Here is a 22623-nt window from a genome sequence, read left to right as displayed (position 1 = left end):
AGGCAACACTCCTAATGGAGTGTGGCTTCAATCCGAGCGGGCAAGGCACGCCTTGGGTCTCATACGCCAAGACTTTGGTATCCACCATCCACTGGTCTATCCTCTGCTTGGAGACAGCCTTTCCCTTTTGCTGGCCTCTGTAACAGATGGAGAGCTGTTCTGAGGTTCTGAAACTTTGCGTTCTGTCCACATAAGCGCGAAAGGGAAAGAGAAAAAGCCAGGGGGCAGCCGCTTGCAGGTTCACAACCTGGTCCCGAAGGGGAGTGGTGAGAACCGTGGGCTCATATCTGGGTCGCAGTCTCAGGATTACATGAAAGTTAACTGGCCGGAACTCCAGATACGATTCATCGACCGAAAATGCCTGCAGGTCCCATACCCTCTTGATGGAAGCCAATGCAGTGCGGTTAACAGCAGAGACAAGTCCCAAGAGGAAATAGAGGGAGAGCGAGGCAGATTTAATCTCCTCACTCCCCTCAGGAACCTGGCTGTTGACTAGTGCCAGTTCGGAGTTGGTTTGACTGACGAGCCTTCAAAGAACTGGTTTGGCTTTCCACAGGCTAGAGAGACAGCACAGAGCCAGGTCTTACGTCACTGTATACGTCTCATCTTTCTCAAAAACACTAGCGAGGCAACGGGAAATACAAACACACCAAGCTTGTTTGAGATGCATCGGCTCTGCACAGAACGATCCACGCATGATATCAAAATACCGCACGAGCGATTCAAAAGCATAAGGAGATGTATGCTCTCACTGCACTTTGATATCATACGACGATCGGTCTGCGCAGCACCAATGCATCTTAAACAAGTCTTACATCAACAATGGCAAATGTTGCGCTACTATTGATGCACATAGCTTTATGATCCTACATCGGCATCAAAACACAGCAAATCCAACGCATTCGTGCAGCTCACCGTAATTTGTATAAACAGAGATTACAATCGAGCAGCTATTAGCTTGATTAGCTGCTTTTTAAAAATGGGGGATCTCAAGTTTGTCTTGTTGTCTTGTTGGTCACGGTAACCCCGCCCCCAGCCACTGCGTAATCGGTGCTTACTTCTAGACCACCAATGTTTTGCTGCTACTTAAGAACCACTTTTCCTGGCTCGGAGCTGGTGCTTTGGGTGTGACAAAAAGACAAAGAACCGATTTTAAACTAGGTTCTGGCTCCACACCAGCACTGCCTTGGTAGAAAAGGGGTAGTAAAGGGAGATCTAGCCAAAATGATGGTGTCTACCACAGCCTGTGGAAGGTCACCTAGAACCTCCACGAGTCAGAAGGTCCTTCCTCAGAGGAATGGGCCAATACGACGCAACCAACAAGACCTGCTCCTCGTCCTCCCTGACTTTGTACTGTGCAAGAAGGCTCACTGGGTGAAACGAATACTTGAGTAGATCCCAGAGCCAGCTGTGTGCCAGCGGTTCTCGGTCAGGGAATAAAACAACTGGCAGTGGGACGTGTCCGGGGCAGCAAACAGATCTACCTGTGACCAACTGAAAGGACCTGTGACCGACTGAAAGGGAACCTCCAGTTTTGTTTCCTTCCTGCTGTGCTCCATTTTTCTGGCTGCTGCTGCCTCCCGGGTGTGATCGTTGTACCACGGCATTGGACTATTTTCTTCTTTAATTGCAAAGAAGCAACTCTGTCTAAAGTGCTGGGAAAGAGAGAGTCAATAGTTTCTGTTGCAACATCGTGTTTCTCTGGGCTTTCTGGGATGCTGTGGAGATGAAACTGATGAGGAAGATTTACAACGCTATCTTTAGTGGCAGCGGTGATAGTCCTGCTATATTTGAAATGAGGGGACTTCTTTGCAGCCATAGCTAAATTAAGTATACATGATAATAGTAACTACAGTTGTAATGATCTGGGGCTGTATTCACGTAACATTCTCTCTTTTAAGGCAGTAAAAGTTCTTAGTTATGAGTTTTTTCTTCAAATCTGTTCTGACAAAGCTTCTGAGAGCAACTTTTACTAAGGAATAGAGAGAAGTCTTAAGTTAAGAGTGAAGGCGGGTTGAGCTCATTGCTGTGGATGATGTCATCACGCTTGCTAACTATGACCACAGTGATTAGCTGATAGGGGAGGACTGGAGTCTCTGTCAGTGATTAAAATATAGAAATATTTTGATGAACGAGGTTCCATGTTGCTATATTCAAATAAAATATTTAAAATAAGATTGTTGGCATATTCAAATAAATATTTTAAATTAAAAATGCAGCCATATTCAAATAAAGATTTTTAAAAAGTAGGCTAAGTGTCACCAAAATATGTTTAGCTAATTGTCCAACTCAAGCATGTCTTCATCTTGAGAGATTGCAGAACTCAAGCAACAACTGAGGTTTTATAAACAAAATTTGTGAGGCGCACGTTCAAACTGTCGAGAGCCGACTAACCTAACATTAGATAACGCCACAGACTTAGGCTTAGGAGTCTTCTTGACTACTCCTAGCGTTTCATGGATTTAGGAGCTAGATTAAGTGCCAAAATGCTTTGTGAAATACTCTTAGAGCAAAACATTTAGGAGTCCTAGAAATAGGAACGACACGTAGTTTCTTCTAAATCGGCAAGTTAGGAACAACTTTTAGCCTTAAGAAGTTTTGTGAATAAGGCCCCTGAGATGTCATCGTTCTGCTGCAGAATTTCAACAGTATCAAAATGTATTCAATGTGACAGTATTAGATTTAAAGTATGATTACGGCAATGAATGGGTCCTGACACGTATCGCATAACTTCAACGGAGTTTAGAATGCAAACAAAATGGCGCCGCCCATTGTCCAAATAGGTAATGGATTTTTTAAATAACTTAGATCTTTCATGGGTTTTCTATTACATATTTAATTGAGAATCATAATTTATGTTATATTAAGCTATACAAGTCTTAACACCAGGGGATCCCGTAAAGCAGGGGTGTCCAACCCTGGTCCTGGAGAGCTACCATCCTGCAGATTTTAGCTCCAACCGGAATCAAACACACCTGAACCAGCTAATCATGATAATCAGGGTGCTAAATAATTACAGACAGGTGTGTTGGAGCAGTGCTGGAACTGAAATCTGCAGGACGGTAGCTCTCCAGGAGCAGGGTTGGACACCCCTGCCTTAAAGGACATCTTTAAATCTGAAACCCTTTCCACACTGATCACATATAAATGGCTTCTTTCCTGTGTGAATTATCATGTGGTAATTAAGGGTTCATCTTAAACTCTTTCAAAATTGATCACATGTAAATGGCGTTTCTTCAGTGTGAATATTCATATGTCCCATAAGGCTTACTTTCCGTGCAAAGCCAATCCCACACTGTTGGCAGGTATAAGGCTTCTCTCCAGTGTGAACTTTCATGTGACTGTCAAGGGCTCCTTTACCAGTGAAACACTTTCCACACTGTTGGCAGGTGTAAGGCTTCTCTCTAGTGTGAACTCTCATGTGAATGTCAAGGTTTCTTTTATGTCTGAAACACTTTTCACACTGTTGGCAGATGTAAGGCTTTTCTCCAGTGTGAATTCTCATGTGACTGTCAAGGTTTACTTTTCCACTGAAACTCTTTCCACACTGTTGGCAGGTGTAAGGCTTCTCCCTAGTGTGAACTCTCATGTGCCTGTCAAGGTTTCCTTTTTCACTGAAACCCTTTCCACACTGTTGACAGTTGTAAGGTTTCTCTCCAGTGTGAACTCTCATGTGCCTGTCAACGTTTCTTTTATGTTTGAAACACTTTCCACACTGTTCGCAGGTGTAAGGTTTCTCTCCAGTGTGAACTCTCATGTGACTGTCAAGGCTTATTTTATGTTTGAAACTCTTTCCACATTGTTGGCAGGTATAAGGCTTCTCTCCAGAGTGAACTCTCATGTGACTGTCAAGGTTTCCTTTTTCACTGAAACTCTTTCCACACTGTTGGCAGGTGTAAGGCTTCTCTCCAGTGTGAACTCTCATGTGACTGTCAAGGTTTACTTTTCCACTGAAACTCTTTCCACACTGTTGGCAGGTGTAAGGCTTCTCTCCAGTGTGAACTCTAATGTGCCTTTCAAGGTTTCCTTTTTCACTGAAACTCTTTCCACACTGTTGGCAGATGTAAGGTTTCTCTCCAGTGTGAACTCTCATGTGGACTTCAAGGTTTCCTTTTCCACTGAAACTCTTTCCACACTGTTGGCAGGTGTAAGGCTTCTCTCCAGTGTGAACTCTCATGTGAATTTTAAGGCTTTCTTTTCGAGTTGAACTCTTTCCACACTGTTGGCAGGTGAATAATCTCTCTTCAGTGTGAATTCTCATGTGGGCTATAAAGCTTCTTTTTTCACTGAAACCCTTTTCACACTGTTGGCAAGTGTAAGGCTTCTCTCCAGTGTGAACTCTCATGTGACTGTTAAGATTTGCTTTATGTGAAAAACTCGTTCCACACTGTTGGCAGGTGTAAGGCTTTTCTCCAGTGTGAAGTCTCATGTGACTGTCAAGGTTTCCTTTACCTCTGAAACTCTTTCCACACTGTTGGCAGGTGAAAGGCTTTTCTCCAGTGTGAACTCTCATGTGGATTATAAGGTTTGCTTTTACAGTGAAATTCCTTCCACACTGTTGGCAGGTGAAATTGCTTTTATTTCCTGTCTTTTGAGCTCTTTTTTGTGAGGAAGACTTTTTAGCCTGTGTCGATTTTTCTCCAGTCATGAAATCATGTTTATCATAAAGGTCTTTCTCTTCTTCCTTTTCATTAAGTTCATGACTTTCCTCTTTCAATGCCACTTGATCTAGGGGAAAAACATACATAAAACAATTTAGACATTTGAAGCATTGTTAGCAGGGTATACGGTAGTATGTTATATAATCTGTTTTATCGTAGGGATCAGGAATGGGCAGCTTTGGTCCTGGAGGGACACTGTCTTGCAGAGTTAGGCCAGAGACACTGCAAGCGTGGTCTGAGTGTGGCGTTTCTGTTGCGTGTCAGCCGCGAGGCGGCTGGGTGGCGTTTTCTCTGTCTTTGCAAACCCGAAGCGTGTCTGACGTGGCGCTGCTGCTGCTATTAATGTACAGGGAAGCCCTATACTTTATGTTAAATATAAATATATTGCCTATTAATACAGCAAAGACAACGTCGGCAGTAGCCTATTGACCATACATATTTATGATATTCACGGCAAAATAGTCTATAGAATATTTCGTTCTGCATTAACAGGTTTAAAGGGTTACTTCACCACTTTTTCATATTAAACTATGTTATTCCCTTAACTAAAACGAGGTGATACCTATCTCTCTCGTCTCAGTGCGTGCACTTAATCTCTCTGACACGCAGTGACGATCTGAAAGCATTTATCTTAGCCCACTAAGCCCAGTTCATTCACTATGGAACCAAACAGAGATCAAGTTAGAAGTACCAAACACCTCCACGTTTCCCCTATTTAAATACAGTTACACGAGTAGTTGAACGATCAAGTATGGTGACAAAATAAAACGTGGCACTTCTCTAATCGGAATAAAAAGGAGAACTATAATGTATGGCGGATTAGCACTTCTGAGAGTACTTCGGCTCGGCGCAGTAAAAAGTCCCGGCCGAAACATCTTTCCTCACACCTCCCCCTCACTCTCTCATTTCTGTCAATAGGGAGATGTGAGGGAAGATGTTTCGGCTGGGACTTTTTACTGCACCGAGCCAAAGTACTCTCAGAAGTGCTATTCCGCCATACATTATAGTTCTCCTTTTTAATCCGATTAGAAACGTGCCACGTTTTATTTTGTCACCATACTTGATCGTTCAACTATTCGTGTAACTGTATTTAAATAGGGAAAAGATGGAGGTGTTTGGTACTTCTAACTTGATCTCTGTTTGGTTCCATAGTGAATGAACTGGGCTTAGGGAGCTAAGCTAAATGCTATCAGATCGTCACTGCGTGTCAGAGAGATTAAGTGCACGCACTGAGACGAGAGAGGTATGTATCAACTCGTTTAAGTTAAGGGAATACCATAGTTTAATATGAAAAGGCAGTGAAGTACCCCTTTAATATTTCAAAATCGATAAATGTTTTTTATTTTTACAATTAGGCCTATATCTGCATTTATTTTAACCTACAGACTTTTTTCAGACATGTGACGCAGGCAGTGTGCAAGCTCTAACCGGTTAACATAGGAGCCGAAATACAAACGGACATGCCACGCAGCCGAGACGCTCACGGCACGCTTGCAGTGTGTCCCCGGCCTTAAGCACGTTCTCCCATCTGTTTTCCCACATAGCCCACTCTGAAATGCCAACTGTCCCGTATTACCCCGGATGTCCTGTATATTGGGCCAAAATGTCCTGTACGTGACTTTCCTTGAACCGTTTATTGACTGCTATGCTGATCTAACAACTGACTAAGGGGTTGTTTACTAGTGATCGACCGATATTGATTTTTTATTACAGATTATTTGGATGTTTGTGTGCCGATAACCCGATATATAGAACCAATGTTTATTTATTTATTTATTGTGTTATTTCTGTTTTTTACAATTACAGCAACAGCACTGAACTGAGCTTTTTTAAACATTGTAATTTTTGCGGTTTCACTCCCTTACATACAGAACAAAAGACATCTATATCAATAAATAGTCTGAAAAAATTAGCTTTTTTTAAATACAGTGCAGTCGTTTTAATAGGGGTGTAACGATTCGTTTAACAACGATTCGATTCGTATCACGATTTGAGGTTGTCGATACGATTTAAGGACGATATTGGTTCATTTAGAACGATATGATCCGTAACGCTTCAGTGACTTGAAATCGATTCAGTAACTTTTTAGCCAAAAATTTAAATCAGTGTGACTGTTTTATTTCAACCGAATCGAATCGTTGTTAAAACGAATCGTTACACCCCTACTTTTTAACATTAATGCTGTTTCACCTTTTTATTTATAAATACAGCCATATTAACAAAAGGCAAAATACATTTATAAAGTCTAACATTTTCAAATGAAAAACAGAAATGAGAGCTGAGTCAATCAAATCCCCATAACTGATCATAAATATAAGCATTCATTTTAAACTACAGTTTTACAAGGTTTATGTGTTTAATAAAGTAGAGATTGAATATTCTTTGTAATTGTAATAGCTATGATGTATTCGCGGGTTTGTTTGTTTTTCTTCTTATCTCATCTAGTACGGTATCAAAATAAATGTCTATGAAATGCTGACGACAGCGCTGTTTAAATCTCTGCGTTTAACTTACGTTAACGTCTCGCGGAGATAGGCATAGTAATACATTTTCACAGAGCTGTAATTAATTAGATATTTATTATATAAATGTTATATAGCAGACGTTATTATAATTAGGAGTTTTAAACGAGTCGGTCTTGTTTACATACAGTGGGTAGCCTATATGCTGGAGCAGCAGCTCAGTGAGAGAACGGCTGAAGGCGACAGAGCATTGTGGCAAGGGGGGCGTGGTTTAGCGAGGTCTGCAGCGGGAGAGAGAGCCGTGGGACGAGCGGTAAGTAAGTGGGTTGGACGCAGATTAATAACACCTGAATCTTGCTCCAGTAATGGGCGTGGAGAGAGGATAAAACGCCAGTGGAACCGGAAGCCAGGGAGAGAGAGAGCAGGACTGTTGACGCGATCCCCCAGAGACTGAGTTACCCCGGAAGCCGGAAGTGCCGACCCGGAAGTGATCGTTGTGTTAAGAGAAACCACACTATTGAGTGTGTTGAAAGTGTTTTGAGTATTCTAAATAAAGTAAAGCGTCAACAGTCCAGCCGACCCCCGTGTCCTCTTCCTTCCACACCCACGAACACGTTACACTGGTGCCGAAACCCGGGAGGAAGTAGGACAGCGCCGCCGCCATGCAGACGCCCTCCGCCACGCCATTTGAGGACATCATAACATCCCTCGCGGTCCTCCACCGGGACCAACATCAAGCCCTGCTGGACCTTCGGGCGGATCAGGAACGCCGCTTCGCGGCCATCGTCCAAGGCCAGCAAGAGGACCGCGAGAGGTTCCGGAGCTGGATTGACCGGGAGGTTCGCACCGAGGCCGCCGGGCCGGCCGGCGCACCGGTTCACGTGCCCCTTCACAAGATGGGGCCACAAGATGATCCCGAGGCCTTCATCGACCTCTTTCAAAAGGCAGCGGAGGCCTGCGGGTGGCCCCGGGCACAGTGGCCGGTGCGTCTGATACCACTACTGTCCGGAGAAGCCCAGGCGGCCGCCCAACAACTGCCGGTGGCGAACCTGCATTCTCGGCGATATTGGGGTCGTTATGTGCGGATGCCTAGGAGGGGGGCGGCGCGAGTGCAGCTTGGGGAGACTGAGACGGGACCCTTGGGGACGGCTTCAGAGGAAACGAGCGGGATCGAGAAACTGATTCTCTCGGACCGCGATGACTTTCCTTTGGAGCAGTCTCAGGATGAGACTCTCAAAAACGCCTTCCAGCAGGTCCGCTCTATCGACGGCCAGTCTCTCCAACCTGCCTTACCTGCCACCTATCCATATTTCGCCATAATAAAAGACCGGTTGTATCGAGTGACCCAAGACACTCGGACAAAAGTAGACACAACCCAGTTGTTAGTTCCGAGGAGCCGCCGGGAAATGCTTTTCCGGGCGGCTCACTCTAATCCAATGGCGGGCCACTTGGGACAAGCGGCCACGTTGAATCGCCTTATGACCCGATTTTTTTTGGCCAGGCATTCATGACTGTGCGCAGGTGGTGCGCGTCTTGTCCAGAATGTCAGTTGGTGAATCCACTGGCCGCTCCAAAAGCGCCATTGCGCCCCCTTCCATTAATGCAGGTCCCCTTCGAGAGAATTGCGATGGACCTCATCGGGCCATTAGAGCGATACGCACGCGGCCATCGTTTTGCGTTAGTTATCGTGGACTACGCAATACGATATCCGGAGGCAGTGGCTCTCCGCAACATCTCTGCGAAGAGTGTTGCGGACGCACTGTTTCGACTGATCTCCCGGGTGGGGGTTCCGAAAGAAATCCTCACTGATCAAGGCACGGCATTTATGTCACGTACGTTACGCAAACTGTATGGATTATTGGGCATTAAATCCATTCGAACAAGCGTCTATCACCCACAAACGGACGGCTTGGTCGAACGGTTTAATCGCACACTTAAAACCATGATCCGTAAGTTCGTGCAGGAAGACGCCAAAAATTGGGATCGGTGGTTAGAACCCCTCTTATTAGCCATGCGAGAGGTCCCACAAGCCTCCACGGGGTTTTCCCCCTTCGAGCTTCTCCACGGGCGCCAGCCCCGAGGGGTGCTGGACGTCCTGCGAGAAACTTGGGAGGAGGGACCTTCTTTGGCGAAGAATGAAATTCAATATGTGCTGGACTTGCGAACAAAACTCCACACACTGGGGCGGCTATCCAGGTAGAATTTGTTACAAGCCCAGGACCGCCAGAGCCGGTCATATAACAGGGGTACGAAACTACGCAAATTCCCACCGGGAGAGAAAATGCTCATATTACTCCCTACGTCGAGCTCTAAATTAATGTCAAAGTGGCAGGGGCCGTTTGAGGTCGCACGACAGGTCGGGGATCTCGATTATGAAGTGATACGATCCGATAGGAACGGGGCGCGTCAAATATACCACCTCAATCTACTTAAAAAATGGAATGAGGTCGAATCAGTGTTGTTGGCCACGGTGATGGGGGGGAGGATGATCTCGGGCCAGAGGCGAGCATCAAGGCACAATCAGTCGCACTGGCCCCTGGTGGAGATCACCTCTCACCGCCCCAACTCACTGATTTATCAAAATTACAAGGCGGAGTTCGCCGACGTGTCCTCGCCCCTACCGGGACGAACCGACTTAATTCAGCACCATATCGAGACCGAGCCGGGCGTGGTAGTTCGCAGCCAGCCTTATCGATTGCCTGAACACAAGAAAAAGGAGGTTCAGGAAGAATTAGGGGCAATGCTGGACATGGGAGTAATAGAGGAGTCCAACAGTGACTGGGCGAGCCCGATAGTTTTGGTTCCTAAAACCGACGGCTCGGTCAGGTTCTGTGTGGACTATCGCAAGTTGAACGCAGTGTCGAAATTCGACGCTTATCCAATGCCGCGGGTTGACGAGTTGCTTGATCGGCTGGGCACGGCTCGATTTTATTCGACATTGGACTTAACAAAGGGCTACTGGCAGATCCCCTTGTCTCCATTGTCCAAAGAAAAGACAGCTTTCACCACGCCGTTTGGATTGCACCAATTTGTCACGCTTCCTTTCGGTTTGTTCGGGGCACCCGCTACCTTTCAGCGCCTCATGGATAGAATTTTGCGTCCCAATGCCGCATATGCTGCTGCCTACCTAGATGATATCGTGATTTACAGTCACGATTGGCAGCGGCATATGCAGCATGTCCGGGCGGTCCTGAGGTCGCTGAGAGGAGCGGGGCTCACGGCCAATCCGAAGAAGTGTGCGATTGGGCGGGTGGAAGTAAGGTATCTGGGTTTCCACTTGGGTTATGGACAGGTGCGTCCCCAAATTGATAAGACTGCCGCGATTGCAACCTGTCCGAGACCCAAGACCAAAAAGGAGGTAAGGCAGTTCTTGGGGCTGGCGGGATATTATAGAAGGTTTATACCAAATTACTCGGACCTCACCAGCCCTTTGACTGACCTTACTAGAAAGGGGCTACCAGATACGGTCCAGTGGACGGAGCCGTGCCAGCAGGCTTTCACCCAAGTTAAGGCTGCTCTATGTGGCGGGCCGCTTTTACACTCCCCTGACTTTTCTCTCCCTTTCTTGTTGCAGACTGACACGTCGGACAGGGGGCTGGGCGCAGTCCTGGCCCAGGAGGTGGAGGGGGGAGAGCGGCCGGTGCTGTACATTAGCCGCAAGCTCTCGAAGAGAGAGGCTAAGTACAGCACCATCGAAAAAGAGTGCCTTGCCATCAGGTGGGCCATTCTCACCCTCCGCTACTACCTCCTGGGGTGGGAGTTCACCCTCTGTTCGGACCACGCTCTGCTCCAATGGCTCCACCGCATGAAGGATACCAACGGCGCAGATCACCCGTTGGTATCTAGCTCTTCAGCCTTTTAAGTTCAAGGTGGTCCACAGGCCGGGTGCTCAGATGGCTGTGGCCGACTTCCTCTCCAGAAATGGGGGGGGGCTGCAGGCCGGACGGCTCCCCGGCCTGAGTCGGGCGGTGGGGGTATGTGGCAAGGGGGGCGTGGTTTAGCGAGGTCTGCAGCGAGAGAGAGAGCCGCGGGACGAGTGGTAAGTGAGTGGGTTGGACGCAGATTAATAATACCTCTATTTTGTTCCAGTAATGGGCGTGGAGAGAGGATAAAACGCCAGTGGAACCGAAAGCCAGGGAGAGAGAGAGCAGGACTGTTGACGCGATCCCCCAGAGACTGAGTTACCCCGGAAGCCGGAAGTGCCGACCCGGAAGTGATCGTTGTGTTGAGAGAAACCACACTATTGAGTGTGTTGAAAGTGTTTTGAGTATTCTAAATAAAGTAAAGCGTCAAAAGTCCAGCCGACCCCTGTGTCCTCTTCCTTCCACACCCATGAACACGTTACAAGCATAAACAACACCGAGAGAGAAATAAGTTCAGCGCTTTCCAACATGCTCTCATACATGATTGCCTAATAATTCATTTTCACAGAGCTGTAATTAATGAGATATTTATTATATAAATGTTATATAGCAGACGTTAATATAATTTAAGGAGTTTTAAACGAGTCGGTCTTGATTACATAGGCTACGGTAACGTTAGCCTATATGCTGGAGGCCTGGAGCAACAACTCGGTGAGTGAACGGCTGAATCCGACAGAGCATAAACGCACAGAAAGAAAGAAATTCGGTGCTTTTACTTCCAACATGTTCTCATTCATGGCTGTTTTGTTTCATTCATGTGAAGTTACGTCTTTATTGTGACGTGACGGATTACCTGACGACTCTGTCAGTGAGTTTGTCTCTACAGAGTTTGTCTTAGCTATCAAAATCCAGTGTTCGGCACTTTGCGGACGTGAGTTTTTGTTGTAGATGTCTGTCTTTATTAAAAAAAAAAAAATTGTGTATTGTGCTAATTAATTGAGATTTCTTACAGCTCTTACAGGTTTTTGGCCTTGTCTGTTCCGTTCCTTCTATTACTCTCCCCTTTTTTGTAAGTCGCTTTGGATAAAAGCGTCTGCTAAATGATTAAATGTAAATGTACAGCGCCTAGTTTAAACTATCATCTCATAACGTCTTATTTGTGCATATCTCAATTGTGCATTAATGTTATGTTAAACAAAGTTGATTAATTAAGGGATGCAGGTTATTTTACCTTTGAACACCGTTGTTGACTCATCTCCCCTCAGACAGTCCGTTAATGGCGCGCTTGTATGCAATTCTAAAAATGTCCACAAGATGGCACAATTTATCGGGAAATCTGAGATTACAAAACCGATACCCGATTATGGGAAAATGCTTAAAAATATCAGGAATATAATGAATAAATTCATTATTTAAATGTAGACACGCACAAAAAATAGAGCAATGCCGTCGTGATGTTCATGCGTTGTGGGACACTGTGTTTTCCCCAGGCATGTCTATGGGCAGTGAGATATAAACGCTTAGCAATGACAGTGCTTAGTTTGTTCTCCGGATCAGGTGTGTGTGAGTAAAACACCTTTAAATGTGCCAGGAACATCTGTTTGTGTATGCATCTGTAGATTATATTGCAAACAATTATTATATTCATCTGTGATACTGTAATGGGAGATGCGTGTTAAAAACAGTTGTTTATTTTTTCAGTATTCTTTGATTTATAGAAAGAAATGGAAAGCTTTTGTAAGATCAAAATGTCTCTTGACACGTTTAATGCATTGTTGTTTTAAACTATTATTATTACTATTATTAAACTATTACTATTTTCTCATTGTATGAAATTATGACTCTTACACGATTACGACATTATAATATGGTGTTATTATATTGTTTATCTCGTCTTCATAGACATGCCAGCCTTGTTAATACATTTTTAACAAAGCTGCCGAGCACTTTACACAAAGGTTGTTTCATAATTAGTTCATATTAATATTGTGTTGTTTCTGTTTTATGCACTGCAGGTGGACAATGAATTTTCCAAGATGACAGGTGGGAAAGAAGACATGTTTAACAAGAAAAGGGAAGGGGAGATTATCCCAAAAAGACCATGTATACCTGTCCAAAGTGCTTCAAATATCAAACTATATCATATTAAGCTACGTGTGTGGTGATTATTTCTTTGAACTTTTTTTCAAGTTCATTAGTAGATTAATCTATTTGACTGTAGTTTTTACAGTACCTAACAGATATGAGTTGTATAATATTTGATGTATGTAGTTATTTGAAGTGTTTTGTATGATTAATGTTCTGAAATGCTTATTGTTCTATTAACAATATGTTTTACAGCTAATTCTGTGTTAAAACCAGAAAAAATGCTAAATAAACAGTATGTGTACTGAAGGGAGATTCTGAAATCCACTGCGGCTTTAAAGGGATAGTTCACTTTAAAAGGAAAATTCTGCCATTCTTTACTCACCCTCAATTTGTTTCAAACCTGTATGAGTTTCTTTCTTCAGCTGAACACAAGGGAAGATATTTTAAAGAATGTCAGCAACCAAACAGTTAACTGGAGCCATTAACTTCCATAGTATTTTTTTTTATTCTACTATGGAAGTCAATGGCTCCAGTTAACCGTTTGGTTGCTGACATTCTTTAAAATATCTTCCTTTGTGTTCAGCTGAAGAAAGAAATTCATACAGGTTTGAAACAACTTGAGGGTAAGTAAAGGATGACACTTTTCATTTTAAAGTGAACTATCCCTTTAATATACTTACAAACCCAATTCCAAAAAAGTTGGGACTGTAAAAACTGTGAATAAAAAAAGAATGCAATGATGAGGAAGTTTCGAACATCAATATTTCATTCAGAATACAACACATATGACATATCAAATGTTTAAACTGAGAAAATGTATAATTTTAAGGGGGAAATAAGTTGATTTTAAATTTCATGGCATCAACACATCCTTAATTAACACATCTCCAAAGAGTGGGGACAAGGCCATGTTTATCACTGTGTGGCATTTCCTCTTTTTTTATAATGTCTCCACGTCTGGGGACTGAAGAGACAAGTTACTCAAGTTTAGGAATAGGAATGCTGTCCCATTCTTGTCTAATACAGGCTTCTAGTTGCTCAACTGTCTTAGGTCTTCTTTATCGCATCTTCCTCTTTATGATGCACCAAATGTTTTCTATGGGTGAAATATCTGGACTGCAGGCTGGCCATTTCAGTAGCTGGATCCTTCTCCTACGCAGCCATGATGTTGTAATTGATGCAGTATACCTGTCCCAACTTTTTTGGAATGTGTGGCGTGGAATCAGGTTTGTTTATTTATCCTAAATAAATTCATTATTAAAACCAAATCAATAGTTATATTACTAAATCAGTAGGACCTCTGATTGTTTCTTCATATATGTTTTCTAAAGTGTGTATTTGGTCTCTCAGGGGTAACTGAGGGTCTGGCCTAGGGATGTGTGATGTGTCACTAAACACTTAATAGTAACATCATGTGTGTTTGGATTTTGGAGGTATCCCAGACCCCTAACATGCCAGGAGTGCAGTAACAGTGTTTGCTCATTTAGCCAGGCTTCCAGATATGAAATATGGATTTCCATCCATCATCTTCCGCTTATCCGGGGCTGGGTCGCGGGGGCAACAGTCTAAGCAGAGACGCCCAGACTTCCTTCTCTCTGGCCACTTCCTCCAGCACCTCCGAGGGTACCCCGAGGTGTTCCCAGGCCAGCCTGGAGACATAATCCCTCCAGCGTGTCCTAGGTCTGCCCCGGGGGCCTCCTCCCGGTGGGACATGCCCGGAACACCTCCCTGGGAAGGCGCCCAGGAGGCATCCGAAATAGATGCCCGAGCCACCTCAGCTAGCTCCTCTCGATGTGAAGGAGCAACGGCTCTACTCTGAGCTCCTCCCGAGTGACCGAGCTTCTCACCCTATCTCTAAAGGAGCGCCCAGCCACCCTGCGGAGAAAGCTCATTTCAGCCGCCTGTATCCGGGATCTTGTCCTTTCGGTCATGACCCACAGCTCATGACCATAGGTAGACCATACCCCTCTTTGAACTGTCACCTTATCGTGGTGGAGGGGTTTAAGTACCTGAATGATCCTAGGAGCTATGTTGTCCGGGGCTGTAGGGCCTCCCAAGGCAAACAGGTCCTTGGTGACGGGCCAGACTAAGAGCAGTTCACAAGCCCATTATGATGAAATTAAAAACAAGGGCCGAGACGTCGCCCGGCATGGCGCAGCCGGGGCCTCAACCTGGAGCCAGGCCCGGGGTTTGGGCTCGTATGCGAGCGCCTGGTGCTCAGCCCGAAAGAGCGACGTGGGGCCGCCCTCCTGTGGGCTCACCACCTGCAGGAGGGATCATACGGGGCCGGTGCATAGTGGATCGGGCGACAGTCGAAGGCGAGGCCCCCAACGACCCGATCTCTGGACACGGAAACTGGCTCTAGGGACGTGAAATATGGATTTGTCTTTCATTTTTATTATTATCTTTTATTCATTTTATATGTCCTTTTACTGAAACACTAAAGAGTCAAGATGAATATTGCCAGTACTATTGTCTGTACTCTCACTGAGAGAAAGCACATGTTATCACTATGTTTTGGAGAATATTCTAGTTAGAACTGGAGCTCAATCAGCTCCAACCTTGGAGAGACTGTGTATCTATGTATGTGCGCAATATTCTGTGTTACAGATCAGTATTGGAGGTGGATTACAGGCATCCTAAGAGATGGGTGAGCTTTTTGTTCTGGGCAAGCTGGCACCTGCTCCAGGTCTGGAAGGTCACTACGGGCCTAATCACGGGGTGAAAGCGTCAACAAGTGATTTATGGACACGTGAACCTGATTAACTGACAATTTGTGGAAATTTACCATGACTGTTCATTTTCTCTGAGCCAATCAGAATCATCCACCTTGCAGTAATGACGTGGATAGACCTTAATAACAGCTTAACTGTTGAGAAATGATATGTACAAGAGACGGGGCGAAAGGGAGCGCGAGCTATGAACTCCTTGTGAGACTTGAAGAGACTTGAAGCTGGCAAACTATTCTTCACAAAATTTCTCTTTAATTAATTGCACTCCTGACTCTTGGTCTTCATTTTTCACTACTGGTCTTGAGTCTTAGACTGTTACCTCTAACAGAACAGTATTCAATGCTTCAGTGTGATAAGTGTACATATTTTATTCTGATCCAGCTTTTTCAATAATCTGTTAGATGTATACAAAAAGTACGCATTAATTTGTTAACTTTAGTAACCCATTTGTGTGTGTATATTTGGCCCCAAACTCGCTCAAATCCTTACGCTTGCCCATTTTTCCTGCTTCTAACACATCAACTGTGAGGACAAAATGTTCACTTGCTGCCTAATATATCCCACCCACTAACAGGAGCCGTAATGAAGAGATAATCAGTTTTATATAAATATAAATTAATAAATGCCTGATTATATTAAATAACCGCTAGATGTATTGTTTTTGAAGCATATTATATGTTTTTTCTATAGTCTGATAAATTCCGCTTTAAGAACGGTCACATCACACCGTAACATTGATTAGTCCTCCGAAACTGAAATAAAATAGATGTTTTATGTTCTGTAAAGAGCCAACCCTTCTCCATTCGGCTGATATTGTTGCTTCTGTCTACAAAATATATTGTCTTCGAAAAACGTTCGTCTTTTTTAGTCACGTCCGTAACGCATGTGTATTTGCCTCATCTAAATATAAAACATGTTTATGTGCTGATATTTTGCTGATATGAAGTCAGGACTACTCGACTATTTTCGTGGGTTTATAAAAATATGAACAGATGATACAAGTCTGGTGAGTAAACTAGAAAAACAACTAGCCAATGGTGATTCAGGTGTGTGTGGAGGGTTGATCATGGCCATTTCAGCAGTGACTCGCAGATCAAGACAGTGTATTCAGTCAATTAAAAGAGTTCGTCATTCCTGAAACTTTGCAGAATACGTGGAAAAGCATGATCAAAACCTTTCTTCACATTGGGAATGTAGTTTATACGACAAAGCGAGCAGTGTAGCCGTTATGGTGCGATCAACAGGAACTCCCTCTATAATCAATAACGGCACAGCAAACTCTTATTTACATCGTGCATAAGCTTTGCTTGTTATCATGAGACAATCTGTGAGCGAGTAGACTTGACGAATGACACGTTTACTCCAGCCAGCAGGATTGACGACATTCAAAAAATCAACTCATTTCTGTAGAGCTGGATAATGATCATCTGAATAAAGATCTGAAAAATGAGTTGAGAATGAAACTTTAAGAATGAAACCAACCTGTTCGTTCCTCAGTTTCTTCATGTTTCAAACTGAACACATTTTCAATCTTCAGGTCTTCATTCTCCTCTTTAATAAACGCCATCTTTATAGTAGTGTGTCACGTGGATCTGTCACTTCTCCAGGGGTTTTTCTGTGTGTTTGTCCTGTTTAAGATAATTAACAGAAAGAAAAAGAGTGAGTCTCAATCAGCTCTAGTTCAGTATCAGTTAATATTATGGCATTACTATCTGCAGCACCAACTATATTCAAAGCTAAATTCACCATTTTATCAGCGCCGACAGGAAAGGAGAAGACTTCATTAAACAATGTATTTTGTTTCATAGTTGTGTTAAAATATTATAATGTTATTTTTAGATTTCATCTAGGCTATATTAATTATGAAACGTGCACAGATGTGTAATATAGGTCAAAGATATCGGGTCAAAAATAGGGTTGGGCATCGAGAACTAGTTCTAACTTGGAACCGTTTAAAAAATAACGATGCCATTGGAATCGTTTAGAAAATTTGTTTTCGATTCCGATCATCGGTTCCAAACGCGCAAGTTTTGGTTTCCATAGTGGCCACCTGATTTCCGGAAGTGCTTTCCGCGCCAGCTTGCTCTTGCAGCCATGGAGCATGGTAAGCGGCGCTCTGAAGTGTGGAATTATTTCACTTTTAAAAGGCCTGGGTCGGCACAGTGCAGCTAGTGTTGTCAAAAATATAGATTCTGAAATGTCTGAAAGGATATGATACTCAGTTTCTACAGTATCGATACCAGCTGCGCTCTCCTCTCCGACCGACAGCGAGTTGACACACACCAACATATTCTCATTCAGCCCGGTTAACCCTCCGAACGCGCGCTCTGCTGGATTTTTCCTCATGACAGTGTGTCAGTGTTAGCGTGTGATCGGTCTGAATTCCGTGCGGGATTGCACATAATTCTACTAACCTAATCCCCTCAGATTTCGCGCTCACATCTGAAGCGCACACACATACCGTAATAAAACCGCCTCTGACATACAAGTGCAAACATTTGCTTTTTTCCCCAGCTTATTATTGATCAAATACACTCAAAATAATTCTCAGTAGGGTTGGGCATCGTTTTGATTTGAACGATTCTGAGTCAAAACGTCACATCGATATTCAATGCTATTTCCGATACTACGGGGGAAAAACTGCTGTATATACTGTCAAATAGATATTTTCAATATAATAATTCTTTTGTCCGTCTATTGAAAGTCTAGGCAATCAAAATTTCTTCTGAAAATATCATTTAAATGATAAAGCTTTTTCTCATATATAAACATTGATCATTACTATTAAAATTCTCACAAATATTTGCTAACTCAATGTATTTTTTACAACGAGGTAATTGTGTTGCAATAGCTTACACACAGCACAAGGAAGCTTGATTTCAAACGGTAAATTGAATTTAAAAAGACGAGTAAACAGTAATAAAATAAGAAAATATAAACAGATTACAAACAATAGCACAAATAAATATAATAGAATAAAAGATACAAATGAAATAGACTGCTTTATTTTTTCAGGTAGGTCTAACATTCTGGTAAGAAACTGAATTAAAAAACGCAAAGTAATTAAATTTAAAATAATATTGAATAATGTTCTTTGTAAAAAATTAAATAGCCTACAGATGAAACCATTAAAGTTACACAAGTTGATCAGTCAAGATCAGTGTGATTGTTTGTCTTTTTGTAGTTTGAATAACAAATGACTGCTGTCCCTTTAAGAACTGCCGCACTCATGGATCCTGAACACTGGTCCTGTTACTCATTCTTCATTTCTTCCTGAACTGTTTATGACTGTGTTTACGTTAATACTCTTCAAGATGTTCACTGAGAATCAGAGTCAAGAGCAGGAAGAGCCGCGATATCAAAATCCCGCTCACTCGTAGATGCCGAGCAATTTATTACGTTGGTGTGGAATAAATATATATAAAAATTAGGGGTGACCCCTAATAGTCGAAGATTCGATGCATCGATATGCAGGACCGGATTCGACCACTGATCTCATCGTCGAATCTTTGCAGGTGTTATGAAACGAGGATTACACCCTTTTGGCAATAAGGGGGTGCTCAATAATAGTGTTATAGACGTGTCGCGGCGCTGAGCGATCGCCCCTTTAAGGACACTGAGCTTCGCAACGGATGCGCCGCTCCTTTAAAATTTGAACACGTATACACCGACGGCGGCATTCGATGTCTGTCCGCGGCGATTAAATGTATATTTCCCTCAAATCGTGAATGTACATACTGATTTCACCCTGTGCTACAAGATACACTCATCGTGCAGCTCTTCTGTCAGAAGTCGATTCAAAATTGAGCTCGCGGGAATATAATGTTCACGTCTGCCTGGTGTGAGATATCTGAGACACGGCGCTGAGCTTCAGTCCGGTGTGAGATACCGGAGACACGCCGCTGAGCTTCAGTCCAGTGTGAGATCCTGAGACACGGCGCTGTGCTTCAGTCCGGTGTGAGATACCTGAGACACGGCACTGAGCTTCAGTCCGGTGTGAGATACCGGAGACACGGCACTGAGCTTCAGTCCGGTGTGAGATACCGGAGACACGCCGCTGAGCTTCAGTCCAGTGTGAGATCCTGAGACACGGAGCTGAGCTTCAGTCCGGTGTGAGATCCTGAGACACGGCGCTGTGCTTCAGTCCGGTGTGAGATCCTGAGCCATGCTGAGCTTCAGTCCGGTGTGAGATCCTAAGACACGGCGCTGAGCTTTAGTCCGGTGTGAGATCCTGAGACACGGCGCTGAGCTTCAGTCCGGTGTAAGATCCTGAGACACGACGCTGAGCTTCAGTTCGGTGTGAGATCCTGAGACACGGCGCTGAGCTTCAGTCCGGTGTGAGATCCTGAGACACGGCGCTGAGCTTCAGTCCGGTGTAAGATCCTGAGACACGGCGCTGAGCTTCAGTTCGGTGTGAGATCCTGAGACACGGCGCTGAGCTTCAGTCCGGTGTGAGATCCTGAGACACGGCGCTGAGCTTCAGTCCGGTGTGAGATCCTGAGACACGGCGCTGAGCTTCAGTCCGGTGTGAGATCCTGAGACACGGCGCTGAGCTTCAGTCCGGTGTGAGATACCGGAGACACGGCGCTGAGCTTCAGTCCGGTGTGAGATACCGGAGACACGGCGCTGAGCTTCAGTCCGGTGTGAGATACCGGAGACACGGCGCTGAGCTTCAGTCCGGTGTGAGATACCGGAGACACGGCGCTGAGCTTCAGTCCAGTGTGAGATACCTGAGACACGGCGCTGAGCTTCAGTCCGGTGTGCGACCCCCTTTAGGCACAATCGTCTTAAGAGCGTGCATATAAACGCACTCAAAGTGTTCTTTTCCTCTCTAGGCAGGTATTTTTTTAGGTTTATTTATCAAAATGTTCTTTTATATATTTGTGTGATGTTCTGTGTTTCGATCGCGGCTTTTAAATGTTATGAGAGAACAGTTAATTTACGAATGTGTAGCCTAGTTTTGATCACTTTATTAAAAGTGGTGGCTGTGTGTCGTGTGTAAAGTAAAATAAAAATAGTCTTAGCCTCCTGCTGACTAGTGTCCTGCCCTTCCCAACACGTTTATACCGTTTAATTTTTCCGGTCTATGGTTTACACACACATAGGTGATTCGACTATCGGTCGACCATAGAGAGATTCGAAAATTCTGATTCGAATGTGTAAATCCTTAGTCAGGGACACCCCTAATAAAAATATACATTGATTTCTGTGTGTGTGTGTGTGTCTGTATAATTTGTGCTCATTTTTAGTTTGTAGTGCTAGTTTGAGTGTGACTGAGGGCGTTTTCACACCTACCTTGTTTGGTCCGGATTGTCGGACTTTTCAGTTTGGTCTGAAATAAAATTACAGGTGTGAAATTTCCCTCGGACCACGGTCTGGAACAAACAAGACGAAATTTGGTCAGACGAAAAAATCCAGGCAAATAGATGATGCAATTTATACAAAGCTTTCAACAAAACAAAACTTAATTAAGTGGGCAAAATCGTTTACAGAAGATGTCAGCACCATATTCAGACCTCTGGAGGCTTTAGTTTCTTCAGCGGAAGAGAATGAAGTTGCGTCGTCCATGTTTTTTTAAGAAAACTGACGACGAACAATAAAAAGAAATAGACTCATAGAGTTTTTTCGTTAAGAAAAGTTGTCTGGTTCCCCCCAACACTTTCCCCGGTCAATGCTCCAACAACAGCCCAGACATGGAGCTGCTTCAGCCACCAGTCTCCCCATCCCTGGTCTAGAGACCTGCACTCCTGCAGGACTAGATTTGAGTGTAGTTTAGTTCATCACATAATCTAAAAATATTTTGAGATATTTATCATTTGATGTTTATATAAAAGGTGTGTTAAATACAAAAGTATTTTTAATGTCTTATCTATTTAAGTGACAAAGAAGATCTAAATGTATAATTTAAGCCATTTCTTATAAATATGTGACTCATTTTATAGAAAATTTAAGTAAGTCATAGACAGAAAAGTCACTGTATAACAGGAATGACCCACCTTCCATTAAAACAGTAGGAAGGACAATTCAACAGTGAAAAATGCAACCTATTGTGCAGCATCATATTCTTGTGGTTTGAGGCTTTTTTAACCCCCATACCCACCCCTACCCTAAAACAGATGCAAAAAACGGCAGGAGCAACAATAACCGTTAGATTATTAGATTAGTTTCAGGACAGAACAGTCGCCAAGATTTAAAAATGACAGCAAAAGTACTGTAGTGAAACTGCGGCTCTGCAGACAGATTTTACTGGATAAAAGGGGGAAACGTGTCAGTGGAACAGCCGAGGGGAACAGGAGAGTAGGCAGTTTACTCACAACACTTTATTCATTATTAAAAGTACAATTTAACCTCGTAAAACACATTATCCCCCTTTTATCAGCCAGTGCAGTCACACGTAGACGGGCTCACGTCAGCAAGGTGAACATTATGATGTTTAATATGAAATATTAAAACTTTGAAGATGTTTTCTATCGCTACAAACAAACACAAACCTTTTCTGAGGCGAATATCACAGCAGACGGAAGAGCGCGGCGCAGCCTTATGACGTCACATCACCACACCAAAATAAAAGTCCCGTTCACACACTGCTGAGTCTACGTTCACAGAAGTGCACACACTTACAAATAATAAGAGAGATGACAGAAACTCATGTTGTTTAATGATGATCTGAACATAGCAAACTAGTAAATATTGTTAGACTTTGTCTAAAGGTTAAAACTGTATTGTTTAGGGGAATACATTATTTATATAATATAAATTTTATATTTAATTATGTTTGTGCATGTGTGTATGAGCACTGAAATGCATAAAAACGTGT

General features: G+C 43.6%; 1 protein-coding gene across 1 annotated transcript in view; it reads right to left on the bottom strand.

Annotated features, from left to right (window-relative positions):
* LOC137089649 (zinc finger protein 850-like) overlaps positions 1-22356 on the bottom strand; it is a 77359-nt gene extending 55003 nt beyond the window's left edge. Inside the window, exons 1-5 of the mRNA XM_067453217.1 lie at positions 22298-22356; positions 21102-21181; positions 17289-17434; positions 12218-12283; positions 3220-4728 (exon numbers count right to left, since the gene is read on the bottom strand). Coding sequence (XP_067309318.1) covers positions 3220-4728; positions 12218-12283; positions 17289-17373 — 1660 coding nt within the window. The 5' untranslated portion in view covers positions 17374-17434; positions 21102-21181; positions 22298-22356. The remainder of the gene's footprint in view (positions 1-3219; positions 4729-12217; positions 12284-17288; positions 17435-21101; positions 21182-22297) is intronic.
* Between the last annotated feature and the right edge of the window lie 267 nt (positions 22357-22623).

Source organism: Pseudorasbora parva, chromosome 2 (assembly GCF_024679245.1).
Source record: "Pseudorasbora parva isolate DD20220531a chromosome 2, ASM2467924v1, whole genome shotgun sequence".
Taxonomy (NCBI): domain Eukaryota; kingdom Metazoa; phylum Chordata; class Actinopteri; order Cypriniformes; family Gobionidae; genus Pseudorasbora; species Pseudorasbora parva.
This window is presented reverse-complemented; position numbering and strand designations above follow the sequence as displayed.